This window comes from Falco cherrug, chromosome 4, assembly GCF_023634085.1.
Source record: "Falco cherrug isolate bFalChe1 chromosome 4, bFalChe1.pri, whole genome shotgun sequence".
In the NCBI taxonomy this organism is placed as follows: domain Eukaryota; kingdom Metazoa; phylum Chordata; class Aves; order Falconiformes; family Falconidae; genus Falco; species Falco cherrug.
Window position 1 is genome coordinate 12,501,788 of NC_073700.1, and position 27,163 is coordinate 12,528,950.

Below are 27,163 nucleotides of genomic sequence, written 5' to 3' on the forward strand. Positions count from 1 at the left end.
CTTGGTTAGGAAACACTGTTTTTCCTGAAGCTGTCTTAAAATTGTGTTGTCCAACCCTGAATAGATGAAGTTCCACCTGAGCTAGAAGCAGGCAGAGCTGTGGCAAGAAAAAACAACCCCCAAATCCACAGTGTTACCTTTTTTTAACCACTTTATTTGTGTGTGTATTTCTATAAACATTTTATCTACTGGATGTTTCATAAACCTTAAAAACAAACCTTCCTACCCCCAAAATACAATTAACCCAGCCTGTCGGTCAGACAACAGTGATGCTGCCAGGGCAGGTAGGTGGTATCTCCAGACAACCTCCTACTGGGTGCAAGCCAGCGAGAAGCTCACTGTGTCAGATCCTGAGCGTCTGAGTGATGGAGAGGAGACAAGTTTAAAGACATGGTTGCTGCTTTTCTCCTGCAGGGATGCGACAGGAGAGTAGAGGGAGGCAAATGAAGAGTTTTGTTTGATGGAAAGTCAAGAGTCCGACGAAGGGGTTGCAGCATCCGCTTGCAGGATCAGATGTGGTGACCTCAGCAGGCTTTGGAGTGGCCTTGCAGGCTGTGTCAGTGCTAGGGACTGAAACTGATCAAAACCACTTATTCGTTAGAAATGACCCAAATGCTCCTTTAATGCCTTGTTTGCCAGGTGCAGGTGTGAGCAGCAGGCACTGGCTGTGAGTGGCTGGCTCACTTGTGGGTGCTGATTCCTCGGGGTGGGTGAGCCCAGCTGTAAGGCACGACAGGAAGGACAGATGGGGCATCAGGGGTGGCCCAATCCAGCTGGGTGACCCAGCAGTCATTGCCAAGTACCCTGTTGTCCCAGAGGAAAGCACCGTGTCGCACGAGTGATGTGGGGCAGAGCATAGCCTTTCAGTTCCCCACATTCATGTCTGCACCGTGGACAAGCCAAACCAGGCGGAAACAGACGGCCAGGAATCCAGTGCCCAGGAGATCCCCCAGGGCAGTGAGGTAGGGGATGGAGAAATTATCCGGATCCAGCGCCTTCCTCCACATCAGGCGCACAATTAGGTCAGCCACATAGAGCAGGATTCCCACCTGAGGAGAGGCAAGACAGGCCCTGCTGTGAGGCAGCAAGAAGGTAATAAAGCACAGCCCCCCTCAGCGCACAGCCAGAATGATGTGGCCACGGCCAAGGTACCAGAGCTAACAGGGATCACCAAGAACTAACACTTTCCCCAAAGAAGGGCTGTTTCTGTGTGGAATGGAGCTGCGCTGGGATGGGTGCAGCTGGCGCGTGCCCTTGGGCACGGCACTGCCCATGGCGTGGGGACCACGCTTGAACTGCTCACTAGCACTGCGTGACGAAAAACAGGAGTCTGGTCAGACCAAAAGCATCTCCCAAAGGTACAGTTCCCACTTCCCACGCCATGAATGGCAGTGCTCCTATTCACTCCATCAGAAACAGGGCTGCTGTGAATATGCAGGCAGCCCCAAAGGATAGGTTTTGTAGCCAAATTTTTTCTTTTCATCCTTTTTTTTTCCATTAGAAATTCAGATCATGTCTACTTTGTTTTTCCTAAAAGTCTCAGTGGACAACTGGAGTTTGAGTCAGTTTTTACATCAAAGTCATCCCAAGCAGCACTGACACATTAAAAAAAGGAAATAATTTCTTTTTTTTTAATCTCAACAGTTTTAAAATCTTTGTTGTGATTTCTTTTAATGCCTATTTCATTCCTGATTCTGATAAACAGATGGAGGAAAAAAATACTTCGGTTAAAGATTAAAAGACTTAAAGTTAATTGAATTAAGAGAGAGAGAGTTTGCACCCCGCATCTCTGGTCCCTCCATGGGAGACCGCAGCACAACAGGAACCAAAGCCAGAGGTGGCATTTCTAAAGGTGAAAACTGAAAGCTGGGTGGGGGAGAGGGAGGAGGGGAGATGGGGGAAGCAAATTAAATAACAGAATCAAAGAAAATAAAGATGGATGGAAACTCAAAAGTTTTATATAGACCATTCCTCTGCCTCAATATAGGATCAAATATGCCCACATCTTTTCTGACAGTCATTTGTTACCTATGCTAAACAACCCTCAAAGATGGAGATGCCACACACTAAGCAACCAGTCTCATGGCTTTTTTTTTTTTTTTCCTGTTCTTCTTCCTAAGGTCTAACATATTTCTGCCTTTTTCCATCTGAAACCCATGGTTTCATGTTTCATCCCCAGTGACCACAGAGAAAATGTTATTCCGTCCCTCCCTACTGAAACTTGGTAGTTTAAAGGCTGTTAACCAGATTTTTCTCAAGCCTCTCTTCTTCGGACTAGCTAACACCAGTCCATTCAATCATTCCTCTGAGGTCATGTTTTCTAGGCCTCTGATCTTTCTCTTTGGACTTCCTCCAGCTGACCCAAACTTCCTCCCTCTCTTTTTTTCTGTCTTTCTTTTTCAAGTATAATGGAGGGGAAGAAAGAACCAGGCTGAGTGTATTCTCCTCTGCTGGCCTCCATGGGAATCTTTCAGAGTCAGTGGTGTTGCTGGGATTCTGCTCTTAACACTGTCATTTATTCTACGTATTTTCATGTCTGGCTCTGGTTGAGGAGTTACCTCAATGCATAAAGAGAAGAATAAATATTTTCCTTTACAACTACGGCTGTGCTGCCAGACTTAGGGTTGTGCAAAGGTCAAGAAAACCGATTGTTTACACACGCAAGGAATTCACCCACAGACACGAGGCTGCTTGTAAGGCAAAGCGAAAAGTCAGCTACCTCACCCTGCAAATTAATGAATCACTGATTTAAAAGGGCAAGTGAAGTCAGAGCCTCTGTGAGTTCAAGCGACAGCCGCATGCATTTCTGAGTGAGACAACAAAGTTTACAGAGCAGGCAAAATAGCAAAAGGGAACAGGCAAAAGCAAATTGGATGAACTGCCCATTGCCTACCCAGAACTTTTACTTTTGAAGGTGAACTTCACAGGCCTGGGTTTTCTCTTCACTTTCGACCCATATGGCCCTGCCCAGGGGGATCCCTAGATCTCTACCTTAGTTAGGTGAAACTGGTTTCCAAAATGAGTGAGGAAACCTGCTGGCTGGGGTTCATAGCCTCTCACTTGCCCCTTATTGGGATGACCAGTGGCAGTCTAGAAACACTCAGGGCTTAGAGACTCAAGGAGTGAACATGGTAAAACAAGGTATCACCTGCAGCAAGAGGTACCTCCTTGCTAAGTGTGTCTCTGCACACTTACTGCATCTCAGCAGATGATGATAACTTGTTCCTCATCTCCTGCTTGATCCCTCACTTGCCCTTAAGAGCAGCCATGCTCATGTGGGAAACCAGACCCTGGCAATGTCAGTGAAGTATTGCTGGATTCATAGAAGATACATGATGCTCGGTAGGATGCGCAATGGAAATGATTGGAAATATGGGCTGCTGTTGGAAATTTTACCGTAATTCCTGTTAGCCTTGAGACTGCTTTGTTTTCATGGTATCTGAGAGGTTCCTTTTGGATGAGAGTTTGGGGTTTACCTGCAGCAAAGCAGCAGCCAGATAGAACATCACAAAGGTGAAGGACAGAGATGTGTGGCCTCCCTGCAGCAGATGGATGGTGTAGAGGAACACGAGGTGCCCTGGGATAACCAGGAGGAACAGGACTCGGGCTGACTTGGAATTCACCTCTGTAGAGGACAGAGACAGAAACAGTGATGACGGCCGTCTGCAGACAGCGGGGGGAGGACAGGACACAGCTGCACATTTTAATGCACAGACTTGGGGCTGTCCCCTCCCACCAACCACATTGCTAACGCCTTTTCTAGATCATGCAGCAATCTGAAGCATTTGCAGTTATCAGCCCAGCAGCTTTGTCTAGCACTGAAACTATGTGCCAAAGACGTGCTCCATGCTGATCCACTCCACTTCTTCCAAACACTCCTCTCAGCTGCTCTCTGCCTCCCACTGCTTCTGCTTTGCCTTGCTGCAACCCACTTTCCCAGTTTTTAGTTTGTTTTAGCAGTAACTCCCAACCTACCACGGAAAATCAAGAGAAACCTGCAATCAAAAAAAGACAACAGACCAGTTTTGCTGATGCTTAGGTTTCCCCACTGCTGAAGATGGAGGAATTGCTGATTTTCAGCAAGGTTATGCTGTATTCACCCCTCCGTTCACAGCTGATGGCTCTAAGCTGGCAGTGGTTAAAATTACTTTCTATTGGATCAAATCTGAGATTCTTTTTCAATTACTTTTTTTAGTGCTCCCTCAAGGTCAGTTTCTTTGCATGCCAGTGAGCAAGTATACCACAAGCTTTTTTTTTTTTTTCAAGCTGCCCATTGCAAAGATGCTTCCTCTTCTATTTGAGTATCTTCTCTGTAAAGGGGAAAGGGAGTCCTGCCTTTGAAACCCACCTAGTCCTTCGCCAACCAGGCTTGATTAAGGAGCTATCTGTGATGACAGGCCTTGAGACATGGACACCTAGGGTTCAAGGTCTACCTGATGAGAAGAATGTGGTGCATGGGTTGGGCCAATTCTGCCTCATCTTGTATGGCAAAACTCCAGGCATGCTCCAGAAGTGCAGGAATGTGGAAATACGGCTGGCCTGGATGGCAACCAGATTCCCTCCAACACCTATGAGGGCAAAACACAGTAAACCTGTAAACCACCTTCAATGCAACAGGAAACATGAGTCTAAAACCTAGCCCAAGATGAGCCAATCTGCACTCACTTACACTTACTGAGAGCAAAAGTGAGAGAAAGAGAAAACTTGATCCCACGTGTCATGGTGATGCTGCGCTATTCACTTGGCAGAACAGTTCTTAAAAATCAGGAAGGCTCCAGCGATCATGTCCTTCTGACTGCTTTATTGAAAACATTTTCCTTTGCTTCCCGGCACTGGCTGCAAAGGCCACGTGGCCTCTAAGGATGATGTAATCACACGTGGTTTGATGCAGTCTGTGAGCAACACCTGGGGAAAGCAGTGCCGACAATGGCAGATGCTGCTCATGGCCACTTCTTGGATTTACTCACCCAGAGAGCCATTATTGTTTAAGAGACAACAAACATCACCGACAGTGATTATATGTCTGGCTGAAGGCATCTAACACACTTGTTAGATAAGAAGGAATCATATGAGAATGAATCAGAGACAAAATATGTTAGGTAATTAAAAGGAAATCAATTCCTTCCAGACCGATTAATTCTAGGAAACATGAAAAAGCAGCTACGTTTGCCAGCAGAAAATAGAGGGATGATGATGCATGGAGCAAACCTTCACCACCCTGCAAATGCAGGGTAGAAATGCCACAGAACAGATAACGGTGAGCCAGATCCTACAGGCTTCTCATGTCTTCCCTTCCTTGAAGAAAGAAACGCTCCATCATTAAACATAGGATTTGCCAGAGTGGAATCAAAATAAAAATACTAAGACTAGTTCAACATAGCTCAAGAGGGGAGCTTTCTGAAGCGTGCACTGCCACACTTTGCAGGACTCCCCTGCACATGCAAAGTGAAGAGCTACCTGTGCAAAAACGCAGAGCACTGTGCAACTCCGCCACTAGCTCTGCCAAGCAGGTCACCCGCCCCCACAGAGCGACGTCTGGGTCAATCATTGTTCAACTCAAATTGCTGTTGACGTACTTTCCTAATCAGACCCTTTGGCTAACCATGCTGGAAAGAGTTTGTCAGCAAGGTGGCTGTCTTTATGCAGATTCAGTAAGGTGCCAGCTGGGTGACACCCTCTGACACTGCAAGAGGACACCGTGCTTTAAGGGTGGCATAAGGCCAAGCCTGCCCTAGGAATGTGGGTTTCCCCTGGAACGGGCCTGCCCTGCAAGAACGTTACAATAGCAGAAAAAAACCCGGTGGACCCTCAGCGATGCCAGGATCCCCAACAGTTTGTCCTGGCATGTGTGCATATAAAAGTACTGTAAGGCTTTAAACAAATATAAATACACACAGAAAAGACGTTGATATATATTAAAAATCCCTATATATAATCAATATATATAACCTTTTTTTATATATATACACACTCACACATCGTCTTAATATATAAATCTTTACCAACAATCTGTATAGGGGATGATTGCACAGCTTAAATTACTGAGTGGAGAGAGACGGGGAAAACTGATTTATTGTGACATCCTTAGTAGGCTTGATGCTATGAAAGTAAAAGTGTCAATGTAGGCCTCAGAGACAACTATCAGATGCCATTAACCTTTCCCACAGCTCTGCCAGGATTTTTCAGCCCTGTCTGCTATTTTGCTCCGGAGATGCTTCCAGATATGAAGTAGGGATGTAATGGGGACCAGTAGCTTCACTTCCACTCATGAAGGGAGCAGGGACTTGAACACAGACCTCTGTGTAGGGGCAACAGTGCGTACCATAACCCTTGGGGAGGAAGGGTAGGTATAAATAAAAGCATGCATATAACCCCCCCAACCTACCATTAATCACAGGTGTGAAAACTGCCATGCCTTCGAAGTTTGGGTCCGTTACAGTTTTGTCCAAGATGAGCCCACCAATGCTGTCAAAAAAGAACAGGCAATGAGGGTGGATCAGTATCTCTTCCCAGGGCAATTCCTACACCGTGAAAACAGCACACTGAGATGAGCTACTGCTTCTTCCTCATTGCCGGGGCTGGACTATACACAATTTAATCCTTTTCTAGCTCAGTTGTCACCAATACATGGCCTTACAGTTTTTGTTAATGGCACTAATAAGACTGGGAAGACCTCCTTGTCCACCCTTGAGCAAAACTGATAGCAGCCAGGGAAGGTTTACCATCCTCCCCAGAAGTTTTGCTACACTTCTGTACTGGTCTTAGTACTTTTTAAAAATTCTTTCCCAGACCTCTGCTGGGCCTGAAAGATGTAGCACAAGGGGAATGGACTACCGGACTCTACATTCACTAGTCTTCTGTCTTTACAGCTGGATAAAAATGAGGCTGAAGTCTATTTGTGATGGTCATCATCTCCCTGTTCAGCTTCCTGGCTCGCACCCACATGGTGCATGGATGTATCAGTGAGACTTAAAACGGTGACTTGCTTTTTCCAGTCATTTGGGGGCTCCTTATCTGCTATCTCACAGCCCACGGGAGGGCCACCAATGGCTGAGAAGCACTGGACAAATACCCTTTTGCCGTCCCTTCCAGTTTCACTTCTGATGACTTTCTAAATGAGCGTGGGGTCTCTCTGCAGCATGCAGACACGAATGGGATTGGATCAGGAGCAGTTCCTCGGTTTACCTGCTGATGCTCATTGCAACAATGACCGGCTGCCATCCAGATTTCAGGACTTCTGCAAGGGAAGGACTTTGCTTGGCGATAGCAACCCAGAGAGGGATCATGACAATGAAGACAGCACAGATGAGAGGAGAAAGGTATTTCATATCTAGCAAGGAAAAGAAATCCTAAATGAAATGCCCATGGCTTCACAGGTTGCTAAAATCATATTGCACGAAGTCTGGAAGAAAGGTAGCAGGGTTCTCACTCAGACTGAGTTATGTCAGCAGAAAAAATCACATGAACCAAGATACTCCCCACGTAACCACCTCACTCCATCACAGAAATCCATAATTAATCCCTGAAACTCACTGCTAGAGGATGTGTTTGAAAATCAGCAGGATTCAAAGTAAGTTATATTTGAAGATGAGCAAGTCTCCAATTCCATCTCCTACCGAGCAAGACAAAAAGTTACAAAATTTCTGGCTTCAGGGTACTAATCAAACAGCAGGGCAAAGGGGAATCTCCTGTGTGCAAGCTGTATCACACAACAGACACCTCACGCCTTCACCTAAAACAAGTAATAGGAACTTCTGGTGGCAAGCTAGCAGAATTGTTGAGCAGCTGGTCTGCTCTATAGGAACAAATGCTCTTGCACATATAAGCCAGCTAAGATCCAGGGTTTCTTTTGTGCTAGCTTACATGTGTTTCCATTAGGTACTTCTTCCATTCAGCAGGGGCATAACCTTGAAGTGACCTTTAGAAGCAAAGGAATTAAAAAATAAGTAGATGTGCAGCACTAAAAGAAAATAAACATGACTCAGAAGCATGAATAACACCTTCAAGCAATGGGGATGATGCCAACCCTTTTGATATAAAAATGCTTCTTCAACAAAGCTCTCCATCTGGTCTCTGTGTTGGGGCCAAAGGCAGTGGGTTGTAATGCAGACTTTGCAGGTAATCTGGGAGACAGAGCAGGCTCAACGTGTGCATTTTTCAAAATGACATTGCCAGGGCCTCGGGCTACCTGGATGAGATAGCACTGATGTGACAGTGTCTTCCATAAATCAAGGGCTCTTACACAAAGAGGTAGACTCTTTACGTGTGGCTTTAGTGGACACAAACGCAACCACTTCTGGGGTCTAAATAGCTGCTGTTTGGTCAGTGCACTGTACCACCTGGAGTCATTTAGGACAGATGGGTTGACAGATTTAGCTGCTGTACTGGATCACCTGCCTCCACCCTTTGCTGTTTTGAACAATTAATTCCCTCTTAAATAATGTAGAGACAGAGCACTGGAGTCTATCAAACCTTATCAAAGCCCACAGAAAGACTCCTGGTAGGATGAATAAGACTTCAGTCTCCACATTCCAGTTCTGCTACATTCTCTCACAGACATCCCATAAGCAAGCTGAAACCCTCTGGCACAGTTTGCATCTCTATTATGCAGGACTGGGAAGGACCAGGGTTGATTTTTAAAAAATTGAAAATCTTCATTGGCAAAAGGGTAAACCGCAGAAGGAGGCAGTGCTGCATCAGATGGCACACAGTACTCCAAACTTTACAGACTCACCAGTATTTTTGAAGAATACATTTTGGTAGGACCCAGAAGTTGTCACAGCATCACCTGTCCCTTACTACACACTGGGGAGGGAAACTGATTTATTCAACCACCATCAACAGTACTTTCCTCCTACCTGCTTTACTTCATGCTCACAATGACTACGTGTCTGTATGCTGAGTATTTTCTGAGTATATCCACCTCAGGAGAATATTTAAACTACTGTGAAAACACCACAAATGCTCTCTGGTCACAACCATAGAGGTTATCATGTTCTGCCATGTGTTCCCTGGGAGATGTTATCAGAGGCACAGCAACTGAAAGACAAACTAGCTTTACAGAAACAGGTGTGATGGCATCATGGAAAAAGCCTGTTAAAAAAAATGCACCTCTGAAGCTCAAGGAGGACTGGACAGAATTGATTTGTGGGCCTTTCCCTGCAACTCCTGCTTTTTCGCTCCCTCATTTGCTGGCATATGGAACAAGTTACGCAAACTGAGAACAGCTGCCTCACTGCTTCTACTCACAGTCTGAAGCAACAGTTTGGGTTTCAAATGGTATTGGGTTTGCTGGATCTTTTTATTTTCCTGTTTCTGTTCTAGCTTAGGTTCATGGTAAATAGCCTAGCACTTAACAAGCAACAGCTAGGCATATATCACCAAGCTGCAACAAGTTTTGAGCTTTTCAACGTCAACAGGTACCCAAGTCTTTGCCAGCCAGTAGCACAGCTAACCCCATAGCCACAACTCCTACTCGCAGTCCTGTGAGCATAAAACAATGCAGCACTGCCTCCTTCCCTCCCATTTGGTAATATCTTGTTCATCCACAACTCTCCACATGAAAACATACAAGCATATTCTACAAATGCCAAAACCCTGAAATCGCTTTGTAAGGAAGAAGCTGCTATTACCCATGCACAGAAAGTAGTTACGCTTGACTAGCAACAGATGCAGGAATGGAGTCAGTGTCACGTGTCAGCCTTCTGTTCCAAAGCTATGAAGTACACATTGGTCACTTCTTTAACAAATCCCAGTTGTGTTTCTCAGGCTCTGCCTTCCCGTTTGCTACTAAAAAGGAACCTGGAAAAAGCCTCTTTGGTCATTTTTCTGCCCCAAGTGGCATGACAGCCTCTATTCTGAAACGCCCCAGAAATGGCTAAGTGCCCTGCAATAGTTCCACGTGATTTCATCCCTCCCTTGCTGAGCTGCAAATCCCTGCTAAACACCATACCTATGTATTTGAAGAGCGTACTGCTGATTCCTGCCAGCAGGGAAAGGGTTATCAAGTCACCAAGGCTTGCTGCTATGGGTGTGGCCACATTGTCTGGATTGATCCCAACTTTCCTTGCTCCGATGATCACACCAATCATCACCAGACCTAGAGAAGACACAGAACTGGCATCAGAGAATGCACCCTGCTGCGTTTCACCTCAGAGCTGCTGTTCTGGTTCCCAGAGGGATGCAGGGTCTGGGAAAAGCGAGAAGTAGATTGCCCATAGCGGTACCACGCAGCTGGGGATTGGACATCCCCAGGAATTTGTCCTCTTGCTTTCACCATCCTGAAGGGCAGGACTCTGCCCTTATGAACTGCACCAATGGCCCAGAGGCACATAAGCAAATTCCAGTGATCAAAGGAGATACCAGCAGGCAGCTCAAATGTAGAAGCTCCCCTCCTGAGCAGCCTAATCTTTGCTGCGTTGAAGCAGGACCAGGCACGAAGCACACTCATAGATAAGCACACAGCAGGCATGCAGCAGCCTCCTGGTGCCATCCCCTGCTCTGAATTCCACAGCACAATGATATTTTCCATATTAGACCAAAATTTCTCTGAGTTTGAGCCACCGAGGAGCAGCAAGCTTCCTTACAGTAGCCTGAATTAGCCTTTCAGCCTGGCCAACAGACAGAGCCCTCATTTCCCAGAGTCTTTGGGGCTGCTTTAATTTGCACTGGGTAGTGCTGATGCTGTGAGCAGCTCCAGAGTCAAGGTGTTATGGAGGTGGCCCACATTACCTCTCTTCCCCTGTCCTCTGAGCTGCACCTGCAAAATTCAACTGCTTTTCAGCATTGTTAGAGAGGAAGTAAGTTTTACTTGCCCAGGTAAGTTAATGAGCACAAACCCCAAACCCTGATGAGCATGTGAGAAACCCTCAGCCATCAGATCTCTCACAGGCCTGTAAAAGAGCCACCCGGAATAAACCCTGCCTGGCCAGCCTACATCGCTATGTGACTAGCGAAGGCAGCCTTGAGACAAGACACATGACATCTCTCCAAAGTCCTTCCATGGCTGACTGGATGCACCAAAGGAAGCCTGAGAAATGGTGGCTCCCTCCAGCTCACAACCTCTCTGTGCCTGTTCACACAGGCTCACCAAAGCTGAGCATGCACAAGAGCATCAGCTCTCCCTTAAGAAATGCCATGTGTGCACCTTCCCTGATACAACATCATCCCTTATACTGAAACACAGCCTCACACAACATGGCATTCTCCACAGAAGCCCTCCCAGACACCCACACTCCCCTCCCCACAGCACAGTTCATGCTGCTTCCCTCCCTGGTCATAAAAATAGCAGCTTCCCATCACACACACCCACACATAGGCCGCCTGTGACCATATCCAGGGAAGAAACTAACGCTAGCTGAAAGCCTGTGATGGTATGGCAACAAAGCCTCTCTGTATTACTCTGAGCAGGGAGATTGCAGGGAAGAGTTTAATGAAAGCTGGGCTGCTGTTTTTCTCTTTTAACAACTGCTTCATCCCATGTTTTTCATCAAAGGCATCTACAATCACCCTCTAACTCCAGCTTCAGGATACGTACTTGCTCTAACTTGTCCCTTCCATTTAGAAAACTTGCTGCATCCAGCTCTGCCAGCTCCCTCTATTCAGGGTATCATGCTGCCCTCGTATGGCAGACCTACAAACCGATCTTCTGCAGGCGACAGAATAGCTCCTACCTGCTCGCCCGCTCACGTTTCCTTGCAAGGGGAATAGCCGGGGGAGAGGAGTGCCTGGCTCAGAGCTCACAGCAGGCGAGGCACAGGGCTGGCCACAACCCTCTGCAGGGTACTGGGTGACCCAAGTCCACCTCGAGTGTGGGCTGGAGTTGCCTGCTAACAGACTCTCAACATCCTGCGTTGTGCACGGCATTAGTTCACTCTCCCCTAGCAATGCGCCAGTGTAGATGACTAACATGTCACCCAAGACACATGGAGAAAGTGCGCACGCACGTGTGTACAGCCACGCACAACATGTGGCATTTTTTGTATCAGGCGAAGCGGAACATTTTGATTGCCGCTGTGGATGCCAAGAGCCCAGTGAACAACAGAACCTGGGAGAAGAGAAGCAAAGGCAGGATGCAGAGGGGTTGAAAGCACAGACATAGGACTAATGCTCCCTGCACCCCTCCTCCCTATGCCACACCAAAAAGTTGTTGGCTGGGCCTCCCTGGCAGAAGGGACAGTTTTTTCCGCACCCGAGTGCTGAATGTTTGATCTGAGGAACCACAACAACTCACCAAGAGAAAGTGCAGCTATAAAGGCCGTGGTCACACTGCTTGCACACAGCACGGCAGCCTGGCTCAGCTCCACAGAGCCCTTGGAGATGGCTCCCAGGATCACAGCAGCAACAGCAGCCAGAAGTCCCACCACAGTAGCCTGGACCTGGGGGCCAAAAGACAGCTGGTGAGCCATCACCCACATCTGCTCCCAAGCAGTCCTGGCTCCATGCAACCACAGCATTGCCACACAGCTAGGAGGGCAAAGCCTTGCAGAGATACTGAGCGCTTAAGTATTTAAGCAGCATCCCTGTAAGGCTCCACTAGATAAAAAAATATTCCTGACAGAGTTTGGAGAAAAACTCTGGAGGTCTGCAAAGGGCAGATAACATTTCAGCAAAGGACGCTGAGTCCATCAGCAAAGGAATAGCCCTGGTCAACACAAAAATGGGCTCCCCATCAACACAGCACTCCTAGCAAGCTGAAAGCTGTATAAGGAGATAAGGGAAAGCACACAGACGCTTGCTGCAAGCCCTGTGGCCTTGCCATGTGCAACCTCTAGGCTGGTTGCTGGATTTTAACAAGCAGAAAGAGCTACAAGAGGTACATTTGTCCCATCTCTCCCCTCCTGCCCAAGGCTGATTCCCAAACACCACCAGTAAACGACAGGCTTTATCTAGGGGCTGTTGTGAAACAGGGATTGTGTCGCAGCTCCCCCTGCAAAAGGAGCTTTTTTCATTATTTCCGTTTGTCCAAAAAGGAATGGATGTCTAGATGTGTTTTGCAGCTAAACTACAAGCTCCAGGCCCACACAGAGCTTTATTAGAGGTCAAGTCCTTGGTTTTGCCTGGCTCTATTGAGAATACCTGCCCCAAATCAACAGCTCCGGATCCAGCACTGCTGGGAACAGGTGCTGTTGGGCTGCAGCATAGTAAGAGAAAGGGGGCTTTTTCCTCTCCCAGCTGAAGTGACTCACCTGGATAAGGGCTAAATTGCAGGTGGCCATTTTCCATTGCTTCTGGGCATCATCCATCTGTCCTGTGTTAGCCTAGGAGCCAAGAGAGACAGGCTGAAACCGGTTCCTGTAGCACAGGTGACTGCTGAAGGCAGTTTCCCTGTGGGAAAGGGGCTGCTAAAGCCAGAGGTCAGCATCTCCCAGCTTTTCCTGCACTTCCTTCTGGACACATCTCTATCATGCTCCAGCCCCGTGTCCCAGGGCGATCAGAGGCTCACATGGAGGTGCAGAGTGATTATGGGGTACCCAGCTAAAGGTGGAGCAGGCACATCCACCCCATCCCACACAGACCAAAAGCTGAACAAATTAAACGATTTTTCCTCTTTCATTCCCCCTAGATTTCTCTGTTAAGCTCCAATTTCTCCCGAGAAATACAATACAAACGGCCCAAAGTAAACAAAACTGCTTAGGGAGATAGGCGAGATCAAATCCAGAGTAGCAGAAGCTACTGCAGGTCTCAAGAAGCCTTGGTTTGCTCCCTCCAAGGCAGGGCTTCTGGGAAGCTCTGGGTCTCCCAGTACCCACAGAAAAGCAATCCAGTACTGAATCTGGCAGCTGTGGAGCCCTGGCTTTTTCTCCTTCATGTGTCACAGGGCCCCAGATATCAGCAACTGGCTACCCAGGGATTAATTCACCTTCAAAGTGCAGATGGAAATTCTCAGATCCAGTTATAAAATGAGGGCACACGCATTATTTCACCACTCACACACCACTAGCTTCTATTTAGCAGAAAAGGGCATGTCTCATACACACAGTGTGGTTATATAAATGCAGAATCTCCTGATGTCTCCTGGTAATCCCCATCCCTGATACACACCCCCAGCCCCACCGCCGCTGCCTTGTTAACACTCACAGCAGTAGAGAGCCTGGATGCCAGCGTCATCTCAAGATTACCCTTCAGGCCAACCAAGGCAGGAACCAGGATAAAAACTTCTGTAATTGTCCGAAACACATCCCAGTGCTGGAAGAAAACAAAGGCAATGACCTCAGTTTGTGATGCTGACCAGTCCGATGCTGTTGCTTCGAAGGGGGGTGGGTGCCCACCTCGCCACCTCCTCTAAAGGTGTCTGCTATGCGCATGGGACAGATACTCCCTGGGCTGGTTGCGTTTTGGGAGTGAAGGAAGGAATTTTTAGTTCGCAGTATTATTTCTGATCTCATGCACAGCAAAGCACTATCCTAACAGGGAAGGAACTTTCTTCCTGAAGGCAGCACAAGATTTTGGAAAGCCACAAATCAAAATGTGCCTTTAGCATTAGCCAATAACAATATGAAAAATAATTAGGGTTTGCAAGCCAGATTAAATACAGCATGCTCTTCCATCCTTTGTACTGACACTAGATACAGGAACGCCTATTGCTATCCAGACTTGTAAGAATAAACACTAAGATCTGGAAATGATCTAACAACAAAAAGTTGTGTCTGTCTTTTTTTACCAAACTTCTAACTAAGCATCTAAGACTGTTTGTGGGAGGGAAGGAGATTTTTGTATCTCTTCTCCAGAGGCAGTTCCTAAATCTTCCTGTTACCAAGCATGCTCCCAACACAGCTGGAAAAAGGATTTTGGATTAAGATATCCCATGGGCCCAAACTGCTGCGCCAATATCTTGATTATCATTGCTCCTCTGAAGCTGAACTGTATAAAGTTGTTAAATCAGCTGCAACACTAGAAATTACCTGAAACTTAAGAAACTTTATTAACATGTCTTCTCCAATTTATCTACCATATAGTGCCTTGAAACATAATTCATTCACTTCCTGTGCATTCAAGGATGTTAGCAAAGCCACACTGTAGCCAGAGAGGGTCACATCAGGATAAAATCACAGAACAAGGCAGCTTGCCATGAAGTAAAACCAACTAGCCCAACTTCTACGACCAGAATACAAGAAAAAAAGAGCAGCTGCAACGAGTCAGACCAAAGGTCCATCTAACCTATCTTTATCTCTACCAGCAGTCAAATTCAGGTGTATAAAACAAGAACCTACAAGTATGACAAGTATATGGGATTATTCTCCTGTATATTTTCCAGCCTATGACTATCTGCAACAGGGTACTGAGCTGGTGCTTTTTCTGCACACTTAACAGTGTTCAAAGGATTTCTCTTTCAGGTATTCATCCAGTCCCTGCCCTTCAACCCCTGTGCCCTCCTGTGGTAAAAATTTCTAGTTTAGCCACACGTGTGAAGGATCAATTTGTTCATTAACTCTAACTTGTCACTAGCTATTATCATGTGATGGTCCCAAATTCTGGTCTTGGAGGACAAAATGAACAACAGGTCCCTGCTCTTCTTCTCCACAACCACTGGGATTCTACAAACCCGAAAATCCAGGAGGCTGGACAGACCCGGTAAACGTTGACACGTTCAGCTGTCAGCCTTGTTGGGAAATACAAACAGGGTGTAACGGCTCAGTGTTTTGCACTGGCTGTGCCATGGGAAGCTGTGGGTAGCCGGTGGTGTGGCTGTCTGCTGGGAAGACCTCACAGCTTCCTTCTGAGCCAGGATGAATGAAAGTGGGGCTGCGCCAGACTTGAGCACATTGTGCAAGACACCCCTCAGAGATGCAGATAACAGGCAAAACATTATCATCACTATAAAAAGGCACATTTCCTGGCAGTGGTGACCTAGAAACAGGCACGTTTCAAAATGTTAAAGGTAAGTTACTGTTGAGTAAGTTACAGACAACATGACAACAGTCACCTTATTTGACACACTACAATTTTGTTTGAATCTGTTAACATGGAACTTAAATACCTGAGAAAAGCTAGGGGCGGACATCTCTTTTAAAGATTCAAATCCCCCTCTCTCCTCTCTCTTTAATTAAGAATAAAGATCCAAACACCTCTTTGACACCTTCAAAAGAAAGAGGAGAAAAAACAGACTTCGCAGTCACAATGTACAAAACCCCAATCATTTAAAATACACAGGCATGCGGACATTCATATTTCAGACCTTGCATATTTTGCACGTAAAAAGACTTATAAATAAAAAGCAACAGCAGCACACAACTGTTTGTATTTTTTGTGCATGTCACCTTCAGGAAATATGACTTTGTTGTATCAATGTAAGCTCCAATCCTTGCATTCATGATGAATTCTGCAGGTCTCAAGCCATCATAACAGAAGTTTCAGCATATGAGGTATGATTTTTTGGGACTGTGCCTTACATATAATTACACTGAAAGGCTTTGAACAATTAGTAAAGAATCATACAACTGTACTAATAAAAAAAGCTGACTTAATTGCCTCCATTTGAGTCTCATCAGTGACTCACCAAGAGCCTAAGGACAGATTTGTAATGATTTATACCACAGTAGCCAAGACATTGTGTTGGGAGACTGCAGAAATACAGAATAAAGAGATGATCCCTGTGCCACTGCCTTGCAGGACTGTCAGCTGGAGAAGCAGGTGAATGTGGCAGGTTAGAGCTATGCAGGCATGGAGCTGCCTAAATGAAAACAGCTGGATTAAGTCTAAGAAGCATCCCTGCCCTCTGTGATGAGAAGTGGCCTAGAAGGAACAGAAGCGTTCCCTGCAGCTTTGCAGACCCACACAGGGACACTAAGCCAGAAAGAAACTGTTTCCCACTTCACGTCCCCACAATGGAGTTACAGCCCTAAAGCTCAGCTCTGAAGGAACTTGGTTACCCCAAGATCCACTGCAGCTGGTCCCTGTGCCAGCTGGATCTGCTCACAGCGTCCCATCGAGGAAGAGGGGCTATGATGTACTGAGACAGCCTCGCCAGCTGCAGCCTAGCCCCACTGTCCCTCCTTACACTGTCCTCACAGTCCCAGCCGTGTCCTGGTACCTCTCCAGGGCATCTATCCTCCCATGGCAGCAGCTAAGAAACCTCAGAGGTTTTCCATTGCCCTGAACAAGTCAACAGAAAGATCAAAAGATCCTGCACTATAAAATGCAAGCCAATTCAAAATCTCTTTCAATGCTAATCATCTCATAGGCTTTTATCAACAAAGGACAGGGATATTTTATATCTGTGACTTTTATTTGGACCATGTCCCACTGCAGTGGTGTGGAAGGGGAGCATGAAAGGGAAGCTTTCCTGAATTCTCTGATTTGAAATTTGATCATCCAGCTTCAGCCTGATTCTTCACCTTACTGTAAAAGAGTTGGCCAAACATTGGCAGGGCCCTGCAAGGTCTCCAGCAATGCCAACCACCCCGGAATCCAGATCAACCAGCTGGCCAAGGATCACTGGAGCAGAGGCGGAAATGTCCAGCAAGAAAGGATCTGTGCCATGCTACCAGCCCTGCACAGAGGCTGTATCATCAGCACAGCCAAGAAGAGAAAACGGAGAAAACAGCAAATGGCTATCTGTCTGGACATCCTTTTATTACAGTATGAGAGACCCAGGTTTGAGCCTTGGAATCAGCTGGGCTAAACAAATCACTCTTGTTGATTTTTTTAAATTTTTTTTTGTTGTTAAAGTAACATGAACAGTTCTTGGTTGCATCCCAGGACAGGTCAGAAACTGCTAAAGTCCTGGAAAGCGTGATAGGACACTGACATGCAATTTGCACTTCCTTTTCCTCTTTCCAACAGCAGCCCTGCAAATGAGAAGGCCAGCTGGACCCCCAGCAGAAAACCACATTATTTCAAGATATTTTGTATGTAACAAGGGCAGCACCATTAAACTCGCATGTATGCTCTAGATACTATCCCTGAGCTTGCCCATATATCTCCATGTCAAAGGCAGACAGTTTCCTGAGAATGTTTTGCAGTGACATAGGGCAAAGCATTCCTCAGGCAGACCATCCCCTGAAAAATGGACAAATCACAGACTCCTGGACTAGAAAAACCTGTAGTTTCAGTAGTGTGAACCCTCATGATTACTAATAAGGGTCTTATGGTACCTGGCCTCAAGCAAACAAACTTAGTCTCAGGTCTTAGCTGGACAGGACAGTGAGTTTCTAGCTCTCACACTTGCAAGAAGAAAAGCTGAAAATAAGCAGCTCAAAGACAAAAGGCACAGAAGAATAATTCAAACGTTTAAAGGCTAAGATCTCTGGATTTTCCCAACTACTAGTTTTGGTTTTAAATATGGGGTCGTTGATACCATGGCAGCTTACCTCACTAACAAATTTTCCATGCCAGTTGTGACTCTCGGTGCACTAGCTCCCTCCTCAGGGAGCTGAACCCACTGGCTGATGGCTTCTATTTCAACATGGTTGGTAACACCTTCACCAAAAAAATACACTTCCTATTACTGTACTTCATGCACGACCCCATTTCTAAGAGTCTAGTGAAAAAGTACACAAAGTAGATGGCACTCTGGTATTTAAAGGACACATGCAATGCAGGTACACATGGCTTGCGCTTTCCACCAGTTTGGATGCAGTTACATTTTGGAACAGAGCCCAATTCTTAGCAAGCCCATATGATTTCTTTTAGACAAAGACCTATTCACCTGCCAAGGGTATGGAGTGGGCACGTACTATGTTTTTATCCTTCTCTGAGATAACTGCTAACTATTAACATAACATCTTGGGTAGTTTGCGAACTTCTGTAATGCTGCAAGACAGGTCTGTGCCTAAGCACAGCACAAGGTGGAGACGACAAACACAGCATAACAACAGTGTGCCACTCCAGTTAACCCTTCTTTGATATTCCTTATATTCCCTTTAATTCAATTTCTCTGCCTTCTTTGTTTCTTCCAAGGCAAGAAAAAAGAGCAAGGTACTGTCTTTCCAAACACTTAAGTATCCATATTTAGCTTCTGCTCTGGTACTAATGCCAGAGAATCCAATGTACTCCAGTGAGCTCAGAGTGCAGGATATATCCTTGGGAAACTCTGCCAGCCTTTTGATTTGTAAATCCACTGGCATGAGATGCCCAAACTATATCAAATTTTGCATTTCTATTTGTGCCACTGGTATAAAGTAAAGACAGATGGAACAGATTCTGGTTGTGGGCACAATGGTGTAAATCCAGCAGCACTCCTTGGAAGTCAATGGAAGTTATTCCAAATTTACACCCACCTCAGAATCTGGCCAAGAAGCACTCAGTTCGTAGGCAATGCTAATCTTTTTATGCTGGCATGCCTCTCATCACAGTATCTAAATACCTTCTAGACCAAAGATTACATTAGGTTGTTTGCAAAGAACTGAAAGCACAAAGTTGCCTCTAAGTGCAATAGGTAGTTAGTAACAACCTCGACCTAGATCTCCTTATCAGCAGTTTTGAGAAGGAAATAAATAATATCATGCAATAGGGGAATATGCTGCAGTCTGATCTCAGTTGCTTCATAGCAGTCATCACTGAAGTGTTTAGCTAGATACAGTAAAGAGAGCACCCAGTGTAACGCACCGAAGACAGCATCAGGCAGCCTGTCTGAAAGCCACTATCCCATTTTACAAGGAGCCCATGTACTGATCTAAAGAAGATGGATAGTGTCTCTCTAGCACAGGAAAAGCCGACAGCCATCCTGCTGACTGTCTGCTAGGACCATGCACACAAAACCCAAAAATGCACAAATACTCAAGGTCAGTGAATTAGTCGTCCCCCCCCCCTCACTATAAAGGTGCCTAACCACATGTACCTACTTGAACAACATCCATCAAGAGGCCAGCAGCTACCATGCCCAAGCCAGCCAGAAGGAACGGCACGAAAATCTGGGAGGCAATGGAGAATGAAGTCTCTGGGAGAAATCCACTGGCCGACCTGGTCAACTTGCAGGTGAAACCTCTCAGCTTCTTGCCATGGAAGCACAGTTCCAATTGTAACTGGGTGACCACCATGGTCAAACACCGTTACCCCATGCTCAGCAGGGCAAATGGGGGAGATCAGGACATCACACAGATCCTCCTGGTAGCTCTCTTCAAAGTAGAAAGTATTTTTCCTCAAACTACAGCAATGATGCCAAATTGCTTTAGCTTCTTCTCCTCCTAGGAGCACGTTCCAGAGGGTTGCAGCAAGGCTATCCTCCAAAACTGAATCAGCTGTGGTGAGCCCAGGTGGCAGCAAACTTGACAGACACTATTTCTCCAATTTATATCCGGGGGGGGATTAAAAAAGAGAAATGAAGATTGCAGAGATGTCTGTGGACGAATAGAAATGAGCCCACACCCCATTCAGCTCCCACCACCTCCGTAAAAACCAGTAAGACCTGCTCAGGCTACAGCACTGAAAGAGTGACAGGTCATGCAAGAATCCCTCAGCGTGCTCAAACGCACTAGTGTCCTTTCTCCTCGGGTTACATTTCTTGTCGGAGTGTGGCTCGCCTTTGAAACGATGGTTTAATATGTAAGCCTGCTGTGAACCAGCCCCAGTTCCCTCACTCCTACCACAAGCAATGCTGAACTTTTCTCATTGTCCCAAGTCTGAGGAGGTAGGGAGTTAACCAGGATCCGTTTTGCTCTCTTTCAAGGTGAAGAAAGGTCAAGGAGAACATGAGTCCACATTTCTCACAGCTGATGATATTATGCAGGTCTCATCCCCAGGCAAGTGACACAGCTAAGCCAGCCGGTGAGAGATCTGCCCTTCTAGACCCCAGCCCCTCTTGTCCCCTGGAGGTCTCTGCAGGATGTAACAATCGGTCTGTGCCAGCTACACCTCTGAATGACTGGCTTTCAGGGGGAAAAAAAAATATACCCAGAGAACCAGCCAATAAGCTTCAAAAGCGAACACCCTTATCTGCTGTCATCACTTCAACTTTCTGCTAGTTTGCAAAGGCCGAGATAAGAGTCATAGCCAGAGCTTATTTAAGGTAGCTCTGTAATCTCAGTACACCACAGGCAAGGGAGAGAAAGGGTGAATGTTTCCATGGCATGCTGTGAGCTGGTTTCCCTTCCCATCCTAAAGTGAAACACACTGCTTCTGCATACTCCCAGAAAGATACTGTCTTCAAGAGAGGGGGTCTGGGGTCTCACCCAGAGTCTGCATGGTCACACAGCTAACACAAGGTCGAGAACCAGAGTTGCATCATGGCCATGTACAGCCAAAGAATTTGTATCCTGCTCAGTAAAGACTTCAGCTCAAAGCCATGCATGCGGGGAAGGTTGGGGCTCCTTTCTAATAATTAATTTGGGCAAACTGATTGGATCAGAGGGTCAAAAAGCTTTAAAAGCACAATTTAGGATGGAAGGGTATAGGATTAGTTTAGTACGCTGGTAACTGAGCTTTTCCACTATTCAACCACAGGTTCAATCCAGCCATGCCCCAGTGAAGACAAACGAGTGAAAGCAAGTATTTAGGCAGGCACAAAAGATACAGGTTTCTCAGTCCAGTTCAAATTCAGCATTTAAATTGCATCGCCTTACTTACACTTTTTGTACTAATCAACCCCTTCTCTGACACTCTCTGCAGAGAGACGTAAAGATTAATGGCTTGTGGACTCTGTCCTTGTGACAGGGTCCCCAGCTTGCAGCTAAATGCATTGGCAGGGTGGGACAGAACAAGACCTGCTTTTGCCTTGCAGATAAACAGGGAACTGAGAAGCTCTCAGCTATCTGGACAGTATATTTATTTTGGTGTGAATTCACACAAACCAAAGCACGAAGCCTAATGGGCTGAGATGGCAGAGCAGATCTCGCTGTAAGCATGGCGGCATGGAAAACAAGCCCTAGCTACAGATGGGAGACTCTGTCCTTTGCTGTTTTCTAGGTTAATATTTTGGTACAGCCCCTGAAGCTTTCTCCACTCCTAGCTGGCTTGGTGTGTACATGTGTCTCTTCCACCTAACAATGGTCCGGATAGCTGAAAGCTAACAAGAGAGTACATTTCAGCTAATCTAGCTAGAAAAAAAACCCACAACAGCCAGAAGAGGGAAGATAATAAAAATCCTGTAATAACCACACATGATCCAACTTCTTTATACCACCCAGGAACTAAGAAGTGACAGCACGAAGGCCCAGTTCTGGTTAAACACTCACAGAGGCTTCGACGAAATAAAGGACAATTTCTGGACAACTACTACAGGTTTCCAAAGGTCTGATAATGTGCATACCTAGTCCGATATACCACTGTATCTGCTAACTAGATTGTTGACAGGCAGCAACATTAATGTAAAGGAAATATTAATGAGCCTGAATGACTCAAATGCCATTAAAAAAACACAGCAGCAACACATCCTGTACTAAAGCGTCAGCCTGGCAGGGTTTATGAGTTTATCACGCTCTGGCTCTCCCTGTTTCTAAGCAAGCACCATAAAAAGCCTTCAACCGATGAATCAGTACGCAGAGAAGGTAATTGGTTCAGGTGACCTGCACGTGTACACTGGGTCATTTTATCATGCATTTAAGGAGCCTCTGATAAAGATCCGTACCATATTTGTCAGCAAAGAGATGCATCAGATTTTCCTGGCAAAGAGGTATACCATATTTGTCCACAAAGAGATGCATCAGATTTGAGAAGAGAGCATTGCTGAACAGCAAGAAAAATAATGTAACTAGTTGGGGAAAAAAACCCACCACCTCATGGCTGCAACACCCGTCGTGGCAAAACCTGGGGACGTACACTGCTGCCAATCTCTGCAACAAACAGGCTGTATCCCTATGCTTGCAAACTAGCCAATGGGTGTAGAATTATCCGGGAGGAGCCAAAGCCTCTTTGGTGGGCCCTGACCTTGATCTAGGGCCCCCATCCACTGCCACAATACAAAAAACCTACAGAAAGACAAGTGCCAAAGAGCACAATTTCAGATGTACCTTATCAACCCCACAAAGAAGGGACAGGGATACCACCGAATGCTCTTACAACATGGCAGAGTTAGCAACACGATGCTGTTCCAACACCTTAGACTCATGGGAGGATGATGCTTTTCAGCGACCATACGTCCCCGTTGTTGGGAGTACTATCACTCCTGACTCTGCTAGTTCTCTCTCAGATCAGGCTGTGCATTTTTCTTTCTTACCTTGCTCCTCTCTTCCTCACTTTAGGAGAAAGAGAAGAAAGTGTATGTGGAGAAACTGAGAGTCCCTGGGGCCCAAAGCCTCACAGCATCTCCTGTTGCCCCACAGAAACAGCAGCAGCAGCAGCAGGGGCAGAGGCCAGGACTAGCCTAGAAAGGAAGGGCAGTTCCTAGCAGCAGTAAGTCCATGATGAGACACACTCAAGTAGTCCACCATCATGCATGAAAAGTCGCTGTGCCAAAGGCCTGCTTTTCCTATGACATGTAGCGTGGGTTGATTTCCCAGGCTCTAAACACTAACATGAAAGCTTTGTGAGCTCTTTATTTGCACAAAACAGAAACCAGACTTTTGTGGTTTCAGAGGAGTATGAGGTTTGCTTCACATTCTGCTTATATTAGTAGCCCAGTCCTTTCCAGAAAAAAAACCCCAAACCTCTAAGGGAAGAGTATTGACAGAAAAACGTTCCTTCAACATCATAAACCCATCTGCAGCCTACTTCACACTTTAATGCATAACAATAAGAGATAATATGCATTTAATGTCAGAGATCCATAAGAATGGGCAGATCTGAACGGTCTGAAAAATAAAAATCAAAGTGGATGCTCAAGGCTCAAGATTCTCAGAATGACATCTAAGAAGACAAGAAATAGTTTGCCACTGGGTTCTGGATTTGCCTTGGTGGTTTTGGATCTAACTAGACGTTCTGCTGGCTATTGAGTACACGCTAAGGTCAGTTAAGGATACTATGTCACTCTTAAGCCGTTACAGCTCTTCTACTTAGGATGATCAGCCCAAGGCTAATAGCAAAAGAACACAGCTCCAGATTTGTGAAAGTTGTCAATGCAAGCACGGTAGTTTCAGTGTCACTGTATCAGATAGGTCAGGGCAGCCTGACACAACAGCTAGCTAGTCAAATAATAAGGGTTAATAAAAAGCCACACAGCAGTGAGAGTCACCTAGAGTACAAAGGCATAGCAATTTATAATCCGGAAATTAACTGCAGCTTTAAACTGTCTAAAATTAGGTGCTCACCACTACCTTAAAGCTCTGAATTGCTGTTCTATAGGAGAAAAGGTCTGGTCCTGACTGTCACAGAATCAGAAATTGGACTGGAAGACTGAGTCATCCTGCTACAAGGCCTTAGAAAAGGATGTGGTACACAGGCTGGGCCGGGCTGGTTGGATGAAGCATTGACATGGGCTGGCTGGCTCCTTGCACAATGAAGCGGGGGATGCAGGACTATCCCGGGCTACATCCAGGATACAGCCGTATCTACTGCAGGGAAGTGCTAAGCCACCAGAGCCCTTAAGGCTGCAGCTCAGCCACTCTCTTCCCAGGATCAAGGTGAGACCCTTGCATAGGACTGTACTTTCCTACAAAAATGTCTCAGAACCTTTGTATGCTCTTTAGTACCATATTGTCTTTTATCTCTAGAGGTGAAAAAGGGCCCGAAAAGCACCACACATGGTCTCCTGATATCTGCACAAAAGCATGTAATAGCTGACTTAGAAGGACATGTTGGCACATAAAACTGCTGCAAATTCTTGTTTATTTTGCCATCCCCAGAGCAAATTCCCTGCCTCTGAAGAAAACTCCCCCACTTATCCCACGCTAGGTACACCTCAGATCAGTTTCTTTCCCTTACCTGAACATAATCCAAAACCATGCCTGCCAAGACCATGCCAAGTCCAGCTAGGAGGTATGGCAGGAGCACTTGCAGGCAAATTGAGATTGCTGACTCTTCCCACGACTTTGCCATGGCCGCTTTCTCCTCAGCCAACCGCTTCTGCTGGGCATGCAGAGAGACATCCTCTGTCTCCTGGCTGCCAAGCCGGCTCTCTCTGTGTTTACCCTTACTCTTTGCTTTATGCCTGGATCGCTCTCCATTCCTAGTCCTGCCCTCTCTTCTCCGATGCCGAACTTCCTCACCTTTCATGGTGGCTTTCTTGAATCTTTCAATCTTTCAGAGTCTTTCTGAAAAGAAAAAAAAAAAGCTAGTCAGAAACAATAAGATAACAAAAAGAGGCATCAGATGGGTCAGAGACAGGAAACCCATCAGTATTTTGTCCACTCTGCTAACCTGATGGCAAATGACCACCTGCTCCCAAAACCCTAGATGCTTTGCTGACCCAAATACTAGTACTTAGTTTACCTTCAACTTTGTACAGTGTCAAATCGTTCTCCCTTTCTGCAGTTACACCTCTTCCTAGGCCTGTGTTCACACTTGGGCAGCATCCTGGTTCTCACCCTGAGAAAGCCCGGAAGGATGCAGAAGGTGCTGCAAACAGCCTGAATTCTGGACCTACCAGCTCTCACACTGGGAGTCATGAGAACTGAGGAGCGCAGAAGAATCCAACCCCTTTTGGGATCTGACCCCTAACCACGAAATGGTAGCAGTCCACGTCCTAGTATCCTGCAGTCCAGCAAAGGACCAGCATCCCTAGCGTAGCAGAGGTGTGTAGTATGCATAGTACCTAGCACAGTATGGCTAGCTGTCCACCACTGCTCCGTAACAAGGTAATTATTTGATCTTCTTTCTAATCTGGATATTTTTTCTTCCTTCTGCACCTTAGTTGACATGCATGCACTATGTGACTCATCTATCTACGGAGAAGCTGCCACAACCCCACGGCATCTTATAAGTAAAAATAAACATGCAAAATTGTGACCAGTCACCTTTTCATGCCATCACATCTCATTTCTTGATATAACTCATTCATCCTGCCTGCCCCACTGCTGGCCCAGGCAGTGCCCCGAATCTTTCCTCATCACCTCCTGCCATCACTCAGCCAGGTTAACGGCTGGCCGGTGCTCTCTGATGCTCTCATTTTCAGGATGGGCCCCCAAAGGTCTAAGTCCCTGCACCACCCACCCCAGGTAGGAACAACCCTCTTCTTGGCCAACATCTGGGGAGCAGAGGACACTGCTAGGAGGCCTCAGTCAGGGCTGCGGGGGAGGGAGAAGGGATGGACAACGCAAAGTCCCCCTCCGCGGGAGGAGGAAACCCGGCCCCGTTCCCCCCGCAGCGCTTACCGGCTTCTTGCCCCGCCCGTGGCTCTGCCCTGCGCGGGGCTCTGCCCGCAGGGCCGCGGGCGCAGCCGCGACGATGCGAACGCGGAGGCGCCCGCCACATCTGGGGCGCGGCTCGGAGCCCGCCCTGAGCGGCGGCCGCGGGTTCGAGCCCGGCCCCCGGCCGCGGAGGCGGCGCGGCGCGGTGAGTGGCAGCCGGCGGGCCGGCCCCGGCGCCGGGCGGTACCAGGGCGCACGCCCGGGCCGCTCTCTGCCCCACGGCAGCTGCTGCTGCAAGCCCCGCTACGGTATCGCTGTTATATCCCTCGCTGAACCCCAGCTCGGAGCGGGCCGGGCAGGGCTTGCAGCGGGGGCTGGAGGACTCCCAGCAAGGAGGGAGGGCTCCTGCTCGGGACACAGCCCCCCTGGAAAGAACTCGGGGTACGGGGTGCCAGGGATACCTCCTGCCGCCCCGGAGCCCGGGCGGGTGTTACCGGAATGGGTGACAACTTCCAGCGCGGACAGAGCACGCAGGAGGCTGCAATGAAGAGCTGAGGAAACACATTTCCTCAATGTTTGCTTGGCTTCCCCCCTCCCCGCTCGCTCATATTTTGGCATTTGCAAGAGCTCTCGTTTTGCAAGCTTCCTGTGCAAAAGCCTGCCTCCACCACAATCACAGCAAAACTCCTCTTGATGTGTCTTTTTTCCCCCTCCCATATTGAATCAGCATGTTAGAAATGTGATTACAGCATCCATCACATTTAAGCACATAAATCTCATTAAGCACTTAAGTAAGTGTACTCATGCAAGTCTCCTGAATCATGCTGTTCAAATTTCCAGAACAATTGAGGATATTAAATCATACCTCAGTACCAGAGCAATCTTATATCCTGCTGAAGTCTCTCAGATCTCATGCTACACTAAAGGGCACTTACTGATAAAATGGTGTCTCTGGGCCTGCAAGCTCTGGCTCCAAGCAGGGCACACCAAAGGGAGTTGAAGGTTTTTCTAAGTGACAGTAACGAAACCTTGCAGCTGCTTCATACGGAGGGTGCGCATTAACT

At 46.8% G+C, this 27,163-nt stretch overlaps 1 protein-coding gene across 9 annotated transcripts; it reads right to left on the reverse strand.

Moving 5' to 3' along the window:
* Window positions 1-133: 133 nt before the first annotated feature.
* SLC41A3 (solute carrier family 41 member 3) lies at window positions 134-27,163 on the reverse strand. 9 transcript variants are annotated; one of them, XM_027805745.2, is made up of 11 exons: window positions 26,965-27,163; window positions 24,736-25,064; window positions 14,080-14,187; window positions 13,188-13,259; window positions 12,233-12,377; window positions 9,953-10,099; window positions 7,186-7,330; window positions 6,386-6,465; window positions 4,434-4,568; window positions 3,477-3,625; window positions 134-1,049 (listed from the first exon to the last, which is right to left on the reverse strand). In XM_027805745.2, exons 2-11 carry the CDS (start codon window positions 25,024-25,026, stop codon window positions 864-866), a joined length of 1,458 nt encoding a protein of 485 aa, XP_027661546.2. In that variant the 5' UTR covers window positions 25,027-25,064; window positions 26,965-27,163; the 3' UTR covers window positions 134-863. The 9 variants fall into 9 exon arrangements, 7 of the variants coding, with proteins under 7 accessions (XP_027661546.2, XP_027661555.2, XP_005432583.2 ...); XM_027805754.2 differs by lacking the exon at window positions 26,965-27,163 and adding an exon at window positions 26,561-26,655; XM_005432526.4 differs by lacking the exon at window positions 26,965-27,163 and adding an exon at window positions 26,124-26,271.

Coding starts and splice junctions, on each gene's coding strand:
- SLC41A3 (XM_027805745.2), bottom strand. CDS start 25,026: ATGAAAGGTGAGGAAGTTCGGCATCGGAGAAGAGAGGGCAGGACTAGG. Junction 13,260..14,079: donor CATCCAGGCTCTCTACTGCT/GTGAGTGTTAAC, acceptor CTTGGCTCCTAG/GCTAACACAGGACAGATGGA. Junction 4,569..6,385: donor TTTCACACCTGTGATTAATG/GTAGGTTGGGGG, acceptor TTGCCCTCATAG/GTGTTGGAGGGAATCTGGTT.